This window comes from Glossina fuscipes, unplaced genomic scaffold (genome assembly GCF_014805625.2).
Source record: "Glossina fuscipes isolate IAEA_lab_2018 unplaced genomic scaffold, Yale_Gfus_2 204, whole genome shotgun sequence".
NCBI lineage: Eukaryota > Metazoa > Arthropoda > Insecta > Diptera > Glossinidae > Glossina > Glossina fuscipes.
The window spans coordinates 979228-994501 of record NW_023998547.1 but is presented as its reverse complement, the minus strand read 5'-3'; the positions used below and the strand labels follow the sequence as shown (position 1 = coordinate 994501).

General features: G+C 34.4%; 2 protein-coding genes across 2 annotated transcripts; one reads left to right on the top strand and one right to left on the bottom strand.

The window, feature by feature from the left end:
- The first annotated feature begins 457 nt into the window (after positions 1–457).
- LOC119642026 lies at positions 458–2737 on the top strand. Its single transcript, XM_038040984.1, has 3 exons — positions 458–627; positions 1085–1573; positions 2282–2737. Exons 1-3 carry the CDS (start codon positions 559–561, stop codon positions 2669–2671), a joined length of 948 nt encoding a protein of 315 aa, XP_037896912.1. The 5' UTR covers positions 458–558; the 3' UTR covers positions 2672–2737.
- Positions 2738–4398: 1661 nt separating this feature from the next.
- LOC119642029 (eukaryotic translation initiation factor 4B-like) lies at positions 4399–5886 on the bottom strand. The gene has a single exon (XM_038040987.1). It carries the CDS (start codon positions 5635–5637, stop codon positions 4474–4476), a length of 1164 nt encoding a protein of 387 aa, XP_037896915.1. The 5' UTR covers positions 5638–5886; the 3' UTR covers positions 4399–4473.
- Between the last annotated feature and the right edge of the window lie 9388 nt (positions 5887–15274).

The window sequence follows — 15274 nt, the reverse complement described above, 5'->3', positions numbered from 1 at the left end:
CCAGCAGCAGCGTAAATTAGCAAAATGCAACTAAGTATAATTTTATTCTTGTGTCATATTAAATTGATTACTATGTAGATTATTATTTACATAGCAGTTGTCTTTCTGTCTAGAGTCTGTCTTACTAGACTACTACTACTACTACTACTAGTTGTGTGTGTTTAATACCGATAAAAATCATCAGAGCTAATTGCGGGCAATCAATAGTCGCGATAGCAAATCGGAAGTAATTAACTAAGCTTCGATTAGAAGTGAAAAGAAAAAAAACAAAAATTTTTTTATTTTCTCTAAGACATAGCTCTTATCAATGTAGGAAAATAAATGTAAAATCAATATGAACTTGAATTATTCGTCTATAAATAGTCGGAATTGTAAACAGAATTAGAAACATTTATTAATTGTAAAGTTGTTAAGCATCACTTCACTTAAACGTTTCAAATAAGTTTCTCTTTGCTAACGCAGCGGAGAAGTATTCGAAATCGAATTAAATAAATAAATAAATAAATAAATTGAAAAAAAAAAATATATATATATATACAAATAAATACATAAAGAGAAATGTATAATAAAGTTGTGAAAATTATTATTGCATTTGCAACTTTCTTTAGTTTCTCTAATGCGGCACAGGTTAGGCAAAGAGTTTGCAAGAAAACAACTGAGAAAAATTATATCTATTTATATAACCATCACCTTAAGTCAACCATTTGATGGAAATCAACTTTTTGTTAGTTATGATGATTGAGAGTTAGACGCTTGCAACCATTCGTTGCCCGATTTTCACTGAACTTTAGAGAGGCTCTCGCTATACGGTTTCAAGTTTTTACTCCGCTCCTTATGGTTCGGTTATCGTTATTTTAAACAATACATGTATGAGTTTTCAGCTTTTTAAATAAAAAGACAGACAGAACTAAATCAGCTCAATATTATAGGCTGATCGGGCATATATATCTGTGCAGGTGTTAAAGGGCCTTCAATGTGCAATTCTGAAAGGAAATACTGACACGGTGGTGGATATATAAGAAACTGTACAAGACTTCTCTTTATATTTTTCTTTTTCTTCTGCATTTTGTTTTTGTTCATTTAGAAACAAGTCACAATTATGCCAGAAGCGTGGTATGCAAGTCAAAGTGCTACCGCTCGAGTTGATAACTATATACTGCAGCATCAGCGACAATTTGAACAACAATTAAAGGATATTGATCGACAACTAGAAGATTTTCGCAGTTCGTATGCGTTACGTTTATCAGTAATTGAGGCTTATGATCAAATTGTCGCCGATAAACTAAAGGAAATGGAGAATAAATTTTATCCATTGGAAATGTTAAATGAAGTAAATGATTTTTGCGTGGAAAAATATCGTGATAAAATACCAATCGCTCATAGCGTAAAAAGTAATTTGAAGGAATCCATGCGGAAAGCAAGTTCAGCTCTAAGCGCTATGGTTAAAAATCCTGAGGATACTTTGAAAAATATGCGCAATCATTTTGTTGCTCAATTCACGAATGGCATTAAAGAATGTAAAAGAAAATTTGAGAAAATTGAAGCCAAATATCATAGCTGTGCCAGTGGTGTGGTGAGTTACAACATAAAACAACTAAGAAGGTTATAATCGGCGCGGACCGAATTTTGCATACTCTCCACTTTGTTTTTCGAACTCTACTCTCCAAGTTCTTTTATTTGATACCCATATTGCTGGTATTATTAAGAAACAATTAATCGCGGTGTCTATCAATTTCGGAATTAACCCATTTTTAAGGCAGATAATATGTCTTCCTTTGAGGTATGTAGAAAATAATTTTAAACACTTTGTCTTGTTTGCCTTATAATAAACAAACGTAAAGAGTAGAGTGTTTCGTAAAGTCAATGTGGAAAATTTCCCAAAATTTTTGTTAAAAAAAACGAAGTTGCGTTCAGTTTACGCTCAACTGCGCACATTCGCTCTAACCAATTTGGCCCATTTTCAATACCAACCTGTATGTCACCAAATTTGTAGTCGGCAGCTTCATTTTTGCGACCAGGAGAGTGCCAACAATACACACCACACAGCCATGCAGACAGACAGACAGACGGACAGACATGGTCAAATCAAGTCAGAATTTCACGTATACATGCTTTATACGGTCTGTGAGACGCTTCCTTATGAAAGAAAACAAAATGAGTATACGCCCTTCTTACAGTGATGGGTATAAAAATACACTTTACCTCTAAGACATTGTGGCAAAAAAAGGAAAATCCTTCATTTTCTCATTTTTTTTTTTTTTATCTTTAAATTTTTTTTTAGATAAAAGCTACTGACACGTATTTCATCACAAATTTGAACAACTTTTTGAATCAAATGAATTCAGCCGCTTGCATGGCTAATACTAAGTTTGACGACGCCTTTGATTATTACTCAACGCAAATTTATGCAACATTTACGGCTATCGGTGAAGCTGCAGGATTTATTAGCAATTGTATGGCTGGTCACGATGTTTGCTCGCCGTGCAATGATGAGAATTTATCTGCCGTTAAAGGACGTTGCCCGTATCATATGGCTTGGCATTTGGAAGATGACGATTTATCGGGTGAAACTATATTCAATCCTTTTAAGGGTATTAACAAAACCACGCCTTGTTTGCAGATTAATTTTATTACTAATGATTTCGTTAATAATGTCGAATTAAATAAATAATTTTTTAAAATTAATATTATTTAATTCTTCTTCTTATTCTTTCTTTTTGTGAATAATGAACAAATCTTTTGATTTTCCTTAGAGATAAGGAACTACAAAGTTTGTAGAAAGTAAGTGCATAACAGTTATTTGATAAAGCAAATAAATCCGCCTACGTGTTTGGTGCAAAAATGATCCGAATCGGTTTGCTAATACATCGGCAATTAACGGTTAAATAGGTGAGTTTGCATTTATATACAATTTTACGCGTTTTTGCTACTATTTGATATTACGATATTAAATTTACGATCATTGAACATACATACGCATCTTTTCATTGACATGGTGGATATATTAAAAGAAAATTCTTAAAGAAATTATTTATGCCTTTTTCATTTTCAGTGACAGTCTTCTTCGATACATCTACCACAAGCGAGATCTATCTATACATAAAATGCACACTCGTCAAATTAACAGATGCCGAAAACCTAAGGTTAAAATATTTCTTCCAAACACTTTGACAAAAAATTTCATTTGCATATGTAGATGTCTGTGTAAGAGGGAGAGAGAGGATTTCCATGTTTCTTTGTTGCCTATGTTTATATGAAATTATGCCAAATATTTTATTGGAATTACTCTTCCTCTTCCCTAGATTTGTTCACACCCAATCAATGGAAAAGCTAAACCTTTCTCTTGTCGGAAAAACCTATTGTTATGCACAATAATTATACTTTTGTCTTTCTTTCTTTCTTTCTTTCTTTCGTCACTAGAAGGCAAAATACAGCAAACAATTATGACAACAGTTTACGTATTTTCCTTTTGTGTGTTCGTCTAAACGGAAAATTTGTTTAGTTTTCGCCAACTTTTTGCAATGTGACCGATTGTCAGAAGATATTAGTTGGGTTAGCAAACAATTTATTATGATCGCACTAATATCATGAACTTTACGTCATCATCCCCTTTGAAGCATTTTCTTACTTGAGTCGCGCTGAACTTTCTTCAAAAAGTGTTTGCACATGTCACTCTGTAAGCGACATTTCCTAAGCTGAACTTTCTTACTTCTCTTTAGATTCTAAATTATTCTTAATAAAAAATTTCCGAAAGTTAAGCAGTTAACTATGTCGACCTCTTTAGCGTGACTCGCACACTCGTGAAAAGCAGAGTATGTTACTACGATATTAATCTGTAATGATACGATTTGCCAAAAGTATTTGTTAAAATACTTTATCATGGCTAATATGCATCTTCTTGAGGAAATTCGGCAAAGACGCATGGGCCGATAATGACGTATATATTCGTTTATGCAATAAATTACATTTACTGATTATCATCAAGCCGCAATGAAATAGATTCGGGGAAGACTTTGAAAAGTTGGCACACATATACAATTTCTCTTAAGCTCTAGCGAAACAATGCGTTATAACTCTTTGGACAACCTAAAAAGGTAATACTATTAATATTCTGTAGATAATAAGTAGTTGGAGTTTGCGCTTGTAAAACAATGCAAAGTAATGACGGAATGATTGTGAGGATGACGCACCCAAATTTTCCATTATTCAAAATTAATATTATTGAGCTGATGAAGAGAAAATATGACTTTTTTCTTTTTTTTTTTTTTGATAATGTTTTATTCAAGTTTTTCATAGATTAAATATTTTCTTGGAATGTTTTCATATTAAATTTTTTTACATTTAAGAAATTCTTTGAATTGTGTTGTTGTAATATTAGAAAATAAGATTTTAAAATAACTTTTTTGGCAAAATTGCATCCATTCGTCTGCTTAGGTCCATATTCTCAAGTACTTGTACCTCCATCGGTTCGGATTAGTTGCTAATTTCATGAGAATTCTCGATCGTATCCATCTTATTTACTATCTTTCCTTCTTGTTCCCAATCCTCAGCTGGTTCGTGGTAATCTTGATGTTCTCTGCCTTCTTCAAGTTGATTCTCATCATTATCAACATTTCTCTTTAAGGGTCTGTCATCTCGACGATGCCAATTTTCATTCGATTTTGTAGATTTATTATCAAACTTTTCTAGCTTGATTTCTTTCATTTTCTCCTCTAAACGTTTCTCAATTTCCAAATCTTTTGCTAAAGTATTAATAGGTTTTGCAGATCCAAATATTGAGTTCGCTGAGCTTTCAGAAAGTTTCGATTTCATCATATTTTCCGATTTGCTTAGTTCCGGTTCAGATGTAGTTACTATCTCCGACACTGGTAATGTACGTGGTTTCAAGTTTAATTTTGGTCTTTCTTGCAAGTTTCCGTGCTCCTCCGCGGGAGACCTTTGACGTGTGAAATTATTACTAGAACGATTACCAAATCTCCAAGAGCCTGCAACGTTATGGTTCTCAACAGATTTTGCATTTTCCGTGTTTTTATTACCGTTTCTCCAGTTGGTGTCATCAGTTGACTTACCACCGCTCCTCCAATTACTAGATTCCCGAGCTTCATTATCGAAACTACGCCAATTTCCCGCTTGTTTTCTGGCATTTTGTTGCTCAATTCCGTTCGATAGCTTAATTTCTATGCGACGTCCTTTTATATTCGGATTCGGTAAACTCAAAGCCTGTATTAGATCATCCCTTGCGTTTACGTCGATATAACCGAAACCTCTGAAACGCCCCGTGCCGCCATTCTCACGAATCAAGCGCACATTTACCACATTACATAATTTGAAATATTCATTTATGTCAGTCTCGTTTACGTCGAATGGCAAATTACTTAAGTACGCGACAAATGGCGGCTCGTAGGGAATAGAGCTATCATCGAAAATTTGTTGAGATCGCGGCGCTGTTGGAAGTTGGTAAACTTGATGGGAAACGGATGATGAATCACTGTCACTGCTATCCGTATTAAAATTTGGAATTTTCTTGATGACTTGAACGGTACCAGCGGGAGTCCCAGTATCGCCTAGGAACTCATTCAAAGAAATAGCTTTGGCTATACCTTTTCTGCCTTTCTTTCCTGACGGAGCTCCCTTCATAATTCAAATTTCGATTGAAAATTTATTACAATAATGCAGAAGTGAAACGGTTGTCGTTAACTTGCTTGAGGACACGCAATGAAGTGAATGGTTTAAGTGGCTCGCATTTATATAATTGACACAAGTCAATGTTAATCTTGGTTGTTTACCTGTTCAATTCTTTTGCCCTTGTCAAGTACATCATTGTTCGCAGGTATTTATATTACGTTAGGTTAGCTTATCTTGCGATAATTTAGAAATTACGGGATTTTATATAATACCTTTGTAGGAAACTCAATTATTTTGTGTTTCAAAGAACATGAGAAAAAAAACCAGCAAAAATTTCGTATATTGCCGTCTTTATGGCTATGAATGAACGCGATAAAGATGAACAAACTGCCATATGTTGACAAAATCTTTATATGAAAAAAATTTGGAATTTGGCATTTGTAGGGTGAACCTGGAGATGTCGTAAACGGTAGGACGATTTTTTGAATTCTCCGCCATACAAATGTCCTCGCAAAAGATAGCAAGAAGGTTTAACTTTTAATATTTTATTGCAGTGTAACGGCAGGAATTGCAATTTGTGACATGTAAGTCTATTGCGTGCTGTGTATCTGGTTTGAGTTAAGTTGAAAACAATGAGGAGATTAAAATTGCTTAGACCTTCTTCTGATTTGTTAATTTTTTTTTTTTTTTTTAGTTATTTTCAAAATTTATTGTTGTTATTTTTAGCTATTCTTGTACTTTTTCCCGCACGTCTAATAAAACTGGATCTAGGAATATTTTTATTATTTTGTTATTTTTTTATTATTTCTTTTCTTATATAATCAATCACTCAGGTGATGTCCTCCGTCCCTGTAACATGTCGACTGCGTACCGTACTCTGACTTGGTAGGTGCGCTATTTAGGTTAAATTCCCGATACAATGATTTTTAACGCGACAAATCTAGGCCGTATGAACCGATATTGTACAAATCTTGTTAAGAATGTTATGTGGATCAAGTATATTTATATATATTATATGAGGTTAATGAGGGAGGGGTACATTAATTAGCAGGAACTATATTTTAGATTATGACTAACGAGTAGGTCTTAAATTTCGAGACATTTTCCCATTATAGAATTGATAGAAATAATTGTCCTTTTAAAAATATTTCTCAACAAGTAGAGAAAGAACGATTTCATGACGATAGAAACATTCTACACACATGTAGTTATGAGATAATCAATGCCACCTAATAATGAAACGTTTACAAACGAAACGACAAACTTAGTTCTTATCCAAAATGATGTACGAAAAGTATAATAATTTCCCTTGTATAATTTCTAGTGTACGTACGTTCATTATGTATGTAAATTGAAGTAAACAATGTTGGCGCCTTTCGTGATATTTGCAAGTGATTATCATAATAGACATTCTCCAGAGAATTGTTTTATTCAGTTATTGTTATTAGAGGAGTGCATGGCGGCCTGACACAAGCCCACGGAGGGAGAGAAATACATTCACAAAGGAATTGGGGCACGGTTCACCATAAAATACCCTACATCACCCGACAGTTTTTCATAACACGACTTTACAAGATGAGGTGTTATACGAGGGAGGTAATTGAAAAAGTGGTCGAACCAATTGAATCATTTTATCAGAATCAACCTATCAGTGTAATATCATCTTAAAAATTGTGGCCTGAAAAATGAATACAAGGAATGAAGACGGACGGACAAGCTTAAATCGATTGGAAAAGTAGATCTCAATTGATTCGTACACACTAGAAGATGAAATAATCTGAAGCTCTTCTAGCCGAATAAACTTAACATGCACTTATAGCAAAAGTGGTGCAGAGTGTGTAAGTGTAAAAAATGATCATATTCTCAATGCGGAAAAAGTGAAATTTCTTTACTCGCCCGTTTTCGAAATTTTATCGATGTCTATCATTAAAGTTTGAGAAGAAAGAGGACAAAAAAGGGAAGAAAGGAAAAATGTTTTGATATTTCTTCGTTAAAATAATCTCACCTAACAAAGGTAAGTAGAACTTAAGCTATTCCTATAATTAATTATTTTTCCAAGAGTGAGACAATCAACTTTACATACTTTGTAGGGTATTCAGAGATGCTTTATAAACGATTTGTATTTATGTTTGTTATGTTGTTTCTAATTCTATTCAATTCTACCACACATGGCACACACACACATATATATATATATATATATTTAATAAATATCTGTCTATAACAAGTTATCGTATTTTTCATATGAAATATATTGAAAGTTTTACGAAAGCGACAAACATATTTACACGGAAATACCATTTATTGAAAAAAAATGTGATAAAATCGATTTTTTTTTTTGCCTTCTTTTTCTTCCCCGCTCTCTATGACAGGCAAACACACGAAGCTAACTTGTGCTTGTTTTTACTAATGAACGCATTTGTCGTTACTCAGCGGGAGTTTTGCGAAAGAAAATTCATGTGTTCAAATATTATAATATAACACAAGTATTAGTATAGGGTTTGAAATAAAGTTTTGTCGTTAAAAGTTTTCTTTAAACAAATTTATATATTTTTAATTAAAGTTGAAAATTATATCCAATACTTTTGGAGAAAAAATAAAAATATATTTTCAATTTTAAAAACTAAAAATGTTGATTAAATATTGAAAGCGCAGTTCCAGGTAGCTTTGCTTACTTTGTACACATTTTTGTGTCTGCCTTAATATAAGAAATGCAAAGAAAATAGAAGTTTACATCGACTAAAACAAAGGTAAGTGAAAAGAGGCTAAGCAGGCAAACAGTTTGTGGAATGTTTCACTTAAGCAAAGTATTTGGCGAGATTAAATAATAAAACAGAAAATGATAAGTTGTTTTCCGAATCTTTCACTTTTTCAACACGCGGATTCCAAGTTTAACAACATGGATAATATACTTACAGCAGGTACTTGTCAAGTTTAACAACAGAAACACTATGCCAACATATATATGTAGATTGCTTGCAGAACAGGTAGTTTCTTGGCTTAAAGAGAATAATAGCCGTTACAGTTAGTATCAATAAACGCAGGGAAAAAGTGACGAGCGCATATTGCAATATTCGACTTTGTTTATCACAATCGTCTCCTTCAATAGTGACACGATCACAGTACAATGGCGGGGTTTTTTTATTGCAAAGTTTGGCAAAGCACTCTTACGGTTAAATTTCCTCAACGAGCACAACACTTCATCTAAATGCTTTTACGTTGTTGGCAAACAGATAATAGTCGCTGAAGGTCTGTCCTGCATAAAACAATGGATGGGCCAGCAATTCTCAATGCTGCAGAGTTTATATTGTCCCTAGTCGTAATGAGTGCTCAGCTGGTAAAAGCATAACATTCAACCACGATGTACATATCCACTAGGCGGTGGCGGTGGCTCCTTCCCTATCCCTTTGTCCTTTTACATTTCCTTCTGACCGTCATCGTATTACATGAATAGCACTCGTCCTGGGTGAATGGCCGTAAAATATATTAAAAAAAAAAAAAAAAAAAAAAAAAAAAAAAGAGAGTCGAATTTAAATTCATATAATTGCTCCCTTGTAAACAATTTGCGGAATGAATAGCATGACATTTTGACAAACAACGCTTAAGAGCTGGAACTTTGTAGGAGAGTAACATGGGTTGATTGTTAAAGAGAGTATCCATCTGTCGGGCTTGGGAGTTCTTGAATGATCTATTAAAAAAATTAATGTTTCTCTTCAGCTCAATTTTATTAGAACTTCGTCCTTAAAAATGCTTTTGCAAGTTTAAGCCTGTCTTTATGACTTCTTGAGTTCCTTTACAAGTCTCAAAATTGAAATAAAAGCAGAATTAACTCTGGTTATAAAAATAGCCAAAGGAGAAAAGGAACTTTTAAAAACTGCACAACACATGAATATCCTTGTGCCGCAGAAATATAGGAGAACGGTTAAAACAATGAGGGGGGAGGGGGAGGTAAAAACAGTATGGTTGGATAAGTAAAGGTGCGTGAAGTACTCGCCTCCCTAGGCACGTTAGCAAAACGTGTTCAGTTTTATCTAAAAGAAAAGGTGAAGAAGTGTTTATAGAGGCAAGAGGCGAGATGGCTCTCGCCTTTATTGAGTACTAATCAAAAGCGAAGGTAAAAGAAGCGCAATTGATTTTTTCCTTTAATTTCTTAGTACAGATAGAATGATTTCTATCAGAATTTTCTGAGAGCCAAAGAATGGTCTTTTGATTAATCCCTTTGTACGACTACAAGACAAAAAATTGATAAATACCAAGCAAGAATATTTCCAAATTGCCCGATGCAGAGACAACGTGAGAAGGTTTCCAAAGGAAACAAAAGACTCTTTTCACATCCTTTCGTAACTCAAGGAAAGTACCCTTCTCTATATATATGGTAAAGGAAAGCTAAAGTATATCGCAATTGAGCAGCAGTTAACCGTTATGCAAAAGTGAAATCCTGTTATTGGTAAATCTATGCAAAGATCTCTAGGAAAGCGTCAAAACTTTCCTTCAACGCTTCATTTCACATTCGTAGAGCGTCCACATGTATGTGTTCAATTCTTTGTATGCATGTATTGATAAACATTATTTTTTTTTTTTTCTTTCAGTTAAACATTTGCAATAACTAAACCGATCGGACATTTTATTAAATATTGAAATATATTATGCTTATGTCTGCAAACGGTGACACCTGTATATATATATATATATACGCTGGCTGACGAAATTTATTTCTAACGCGGCACTAAATACCGTGAATATGCTTTTAATGAAATTTAAATTATTACACCTTCCAAGATATAATTAAAGTTTTATATCTTTCTCATAATTATCATATATCAGAGACAGAATTCACTAAAGGATGCATTAATATTTTGTGACACATTGGCAGTGAAAGAAATCATTTAAGTGTTACGCGTACCCGTATGTAACGAAACTGAAAAAAAGATAGCACACCACCCATGGTTTTTACGATGGCGCAAAAAAAAAGGGATGTAAAAACGGAAAGCGCTATGAGGAACACCACGTGCATGCGCTTGAGAATAGATAGCTTTTGTAAATTATTTAACAGCATGGGCTTGCAAACTGGTCTTGAAAACAGTTTCAAATTTTGGTTTTTTCTTTCGCTTTTGCTTGAAAAGCACTCTTAACTGTATAACGGGCTGAATATAAATTGAATTCGGTAGTAATTTAAATCTTTAATGGCTTCATTTTTATGCTGCCATCAAACTAACAAACGAGAGCATCACTCAAATAATTTGATGTTATTTTCCACTATATGGCTATATAGAAAGGAGGTATATGCTAGGAGGTGATCTTGTCAGGCAAGCGTAATATATGTTGTGTGAAATTTCGCTTAAGATGTTTTCTCCTTTCAAATGATCTCAAAAATTGGAAATATATTTAGTTTCTTTGTTCGTTTGTTACATAGGATGGATGGACGGACGAATCAGAGATTTTAGAAAGTTTACAGTTAGGTTTTGGTTGCAGTTAGTTATCCGCTAGATATCAGATATTCTTCTTTCGCAACCACAAACCAAGTCAATATAAGAAAGTAATTTTTCCCGTAAACGTGATCTTAATATAGAAGGAAAGTTTCATGTAATCCTTAATAGACAGCGATGCAGTGCAAATATTTACGCTGATTAAAAACTGTCCCGAGAACTAGGAATAATAGGTGATAGTCAAGGGTCAGTACTGAGTAGATTCTATTTTCTTTTTCTTTCTCTTATTCGTCACAAATTATTTTTGTGGCAGATGTGAACGACTGTCGCGATTATAATTCTTTTGTAGAAAACGCTCCATCTTACAATTACTCATACACGTTTCAATATAAGCCATTATGTGGTCGGAAAGGTGATCCAATCGGAACCTTCCTCAATGGCGTTCGTCCTTGGGCTGAAATACATACATCAGTGATGGAACAAAAAACCGCGTAAGAAGGACGGAGTGACAAGCACAAATCGAATTCGAAAGTAATTGACGTAAATTGACGAAAATATCCTCTTCTCACGGTTTACTCTATAAATAATGTAAAAATGGAAGATATTTCGCCATTTAATGACAAGCCTTGCTTCAATCCACATATATAGAACTTACAATGAACAAAGTAAAAAGCTTGGTGGACTTCAAAACAATTTCATGTCACACCATTCTTGAGTGTGCGTCAATAGTTTGATCATGTAATAATCAATCCTACATTCACCTAATTGAGTCAGTTCAAAAAGGGTTTCTAGCATTTGCGCTACACAATCTGGACTGCGATTCTACGCGCTCCTTGTCGCCTTATAAACGCACACATAGGCTAATTGACTTATTCTCGCTGGAAAGAAGGCGTAGATTCGTGTCAGATATCACCTTTACATGTGATGTGCTGAGAGGAAGAATGAACACACTGTCCTCTTTAAGCGAAATTGATATTGATATACCCCGTCGCGTAACTCGCCAGAGTCCACTTAATTAATGCTTTTCAGAATCTTTGTGACGTTGATTTTAATCACATTTATCGTTGAATTTCTATGTCCGATGCTAAGCATACAGTCAACGAATGCCTTTTCCTTCAAACCTTGCCGCTTACAGATGCATTGTTTGGTGAAAGCAATGCATTTCATGGCCATCTCTCTTGTAGTTGTTCTGAGTATTCTCTCTATGCCATAATAATAATAATAAGCATAATAGAAAGTAAAAATAATTTTTGCTTATTTTAGTACCCTAAGGGTAATTTCTTAACTAAATGTAACTAATAAATAAATAAATGAAGCTTTAAATGCTGAAAGGACAATGGTCCGTCTGTGATATTGGATGCACAATTTATACCACTCTCCCACTCTACCACTCTTAGCTTAATCTGAACTTAAAATGAATTAATCTCTTCAATGGGAAAAAAACACTGTAGCTTACTTAAATTTTCAAAACACTTAGAGCTTTATAATAATGCATTAAAATGCAATATAAATGTATATTTATTTCCATAAATTCCGACTTTCACGCTAGAGCTTAGCACCCACTGCACGTAGCATTAGACGTAAACTCACATCGCTTGCTTATTAACGCGACCGCCTGTCATATTATTGTTAATAAAAAAAAACCAAGTTACGCTACCATTGACTGATATATTGAAAAAAACTAAAAAAAGTGTATGGATAATGTTTATTAACATTTCCCATAGCCCATATAATTTATCATTGTCATAATAAATGCTAATTGGTTTACTTTTCAATACTCATTAATTAATATGAAAAAAGGAAAAAAAAAAGCAACAAAAAGCAAAAAAAAACCTTAATAAACACCTCCGAGAAAAAAACTTTAACATACAAGAAAGGCGGGGAGGGGGAGGGCGAGAGATTCGATTCGATTATAGATTACAAATTATAATAAATGAATAATAAAAGCGACTAAATTCATTGAACACACAATCAGAACATAAATTTTTTTTAATACATGTTCTTAAATCGAACACTAAAACTAATAGATATGTACAAGCTATGCATAATAAATGTTTTTTTTTTTTTTTCTGTTAAACCAAAATGGAATTAATTACAAGAAGAATATTTTGCTTTGTAAAAATGATAAACGATTAATTTCATGCTATTTAACACGTATAAATATGTTATTAATTTTAAAAGTAAAAGGATTTGTATTTGCGTTAAAATGATAACAGTAAAGTTAAATTTATGCACATTTACGTATTGTGAGGAGCCAAAGTCGTCCCTCGTTTTTGCCTCACGGGTTCTCCGTCTTTGGTGGGGGGAGAGTGCTAGTTTAACTTAAAGAATAAGCTAGTTTAGTATAGAGAAGAAGAATAGGCTAAGAATAGGGTAGGGATAGAATAAGAATGGGATAGGAATAGATTAAGAATTAAGATTAAGAATAGATTAAGAGTAGAGTATGAATAGAGTAGGAATAGAATAGGGATGGATTAAGAGTAGAATAAGGATAGGTCAAGAATAGGGTAGGGTAGAATAAGTTCGAATTTAGAGAGTTGAGTGAGAGAGTTCAGTGAGAGCGCCGACTTGCTCGCGGGACTTGCGAATTTGAGATAGTGAATAAAGTGTGTATTCTGACAACCGACCAAGTGTATTATAAATTTCTTGTGTTTCTTGGGCCGCTGAGCTACCCCAGCCCCAGAGACATGGGCCGAAAGGCCCTCACAATATGTCGAGGAAAGAGCGGTAAAGTAAGTCCCGCCAAGTTATGTATCAAAAGCCCGTCTTTTCCATTCGAAACAAAAATTATTGATTGACTTGTTTAAACTTCCGATATATATATATATATAGATGGAAATTTATATAGATGGAAATTTTTACTTTCAAGTTATGCGAGCCAAGACAATCCGTGGCATGATTACACAAACACATATATCCTAGCGCCCAAAGTTATCGTTAAGCTTCCAATGTTTATTGCCCGGATTTCAAATTGCTCCCTCTGCAGGTCCGCACCCTCACATTCTACGTTTTACCTAAGACCATTTTCCCAAGGGGAGCCTCATTCAACCTCAGATCAAGTTCCGATTACCGTCTGTCTTGCTCATTGCAAAGCATTCACGGTTAACTGTGTAACTTTGTAGAAAAGGGAATAAATTACTGACGAGTTCTTTCATGAAAATAAGAGAATCGATACAATATTGTAATCCGTGCAGAACTGTGGAAAAATTAGCGAGCATGAGTAGGAATTTTATAACATTTCGCTTTGTTTCGTAAATTTTTTTTTTAAAAATCGTTTCGTATAATGCTTGCGAAATTGCGAATTCTCTTCTCATCCAGCTATCAGTTAAAAAGCACGATACAGCAGCCTTTGTGGCATTTTTCATACATGCGACATTATAGGATTTTCATCAACCGACACCAAGAGACTCCTTGCATTTAATTCTGGTTTTAAAACAAGATTTGAGAAAAATTTTAACTAATTATGTGAGAAATTTGCGCCTACACTGACGTGTCCGTTTGTTCGCTCATTATTGGACTGCCTACCCATGTATTGTCTTTACAATGACAGTAGATGTTTTACTCCATGTTTTATTGTCCAACGGTTGCTAAACAAGTTGCCTCCTTTCCGTCCTTACATCAATTCACTGTTGACAGGATAGATGACCTTTCGAGCTGCTCCCCGTAAGGAACGGTTGTTTGGTGTTGTCGTAAGGTTCAAGCAAAGGATGAAGCCATCGATTAAGATTAGTGCAACTCAGAGAGATCGATGGGCAAGTGCCTGGTGAAAACATCGGGATGATTAGTATTATAGACTCGTTCAGTACTATTAACGACTGTTGTCTCTTGGGCAGCATCTGTCACACAGAGTCGAATTGTTTTGAAAAAATTGCGATATCAAGATTTTTTTTCATACGGCATTCGTTCGTCGGCTCAATTGCTGGTTTTATAGTATTCCCTCGTGTCGGTTTCGCTTGGCTGGAGTATCTCAGTCGGTTCTGCGTTTCAGCTTACGTTAATTATATGATCGCTTTGTACGGGTTTAGCAATTTTCGTACTAACACCGTTTCTTTGAGGGGGGGAGATAAACTATGCTTTGATGGGTAGCATAGATGTACCGAAACTCTCACCTCCCAGTGGTGATCCCCGGGCAACGGCTTCGGCCGGCTAAGAAGAGTTTAAGGTTTTGGGCTGCTAACTCGGCGATGAGTTTCTGAGAGATGGTGGAGGGGTTGCCTGGAAGA

What these genes read in the sequence shown, in the direction of transcription:
- LOC119642026 (XM_038040984.1), top strand. Translation starts at nt 559, where the DNA reads ATGTATAATAAAGTTGTGAAAATTATTATTGCATTTGCAACTTTCTTT. An exon ending in GTTTCTCTAATGCGGCACAG is followed by an intron (nt 628 to 1,084) that starts GTTAGGCAAAGA and finishes TTGTTCATTTAG; the next exon opens with AAACAAGTCACAATTATGCC. An exon ending in ATAGCTGTGCCAGTGGTGTG is followed by an intron (nt 1,574 to 2,281) that starts GTGAGTTACAAC and finishes ATTTTTTTTTAG; the next exon opens with ATAAAAGCTACTGACACGTA.
- LOC119642029 (XM_038040987.1), bottom strand. Translation starts at nt 5,637, where the DNA reads ATGAAGGGAGCTCCGTCAGGAAAGAAAGGCAGAAAAGGTATAGCCAAA.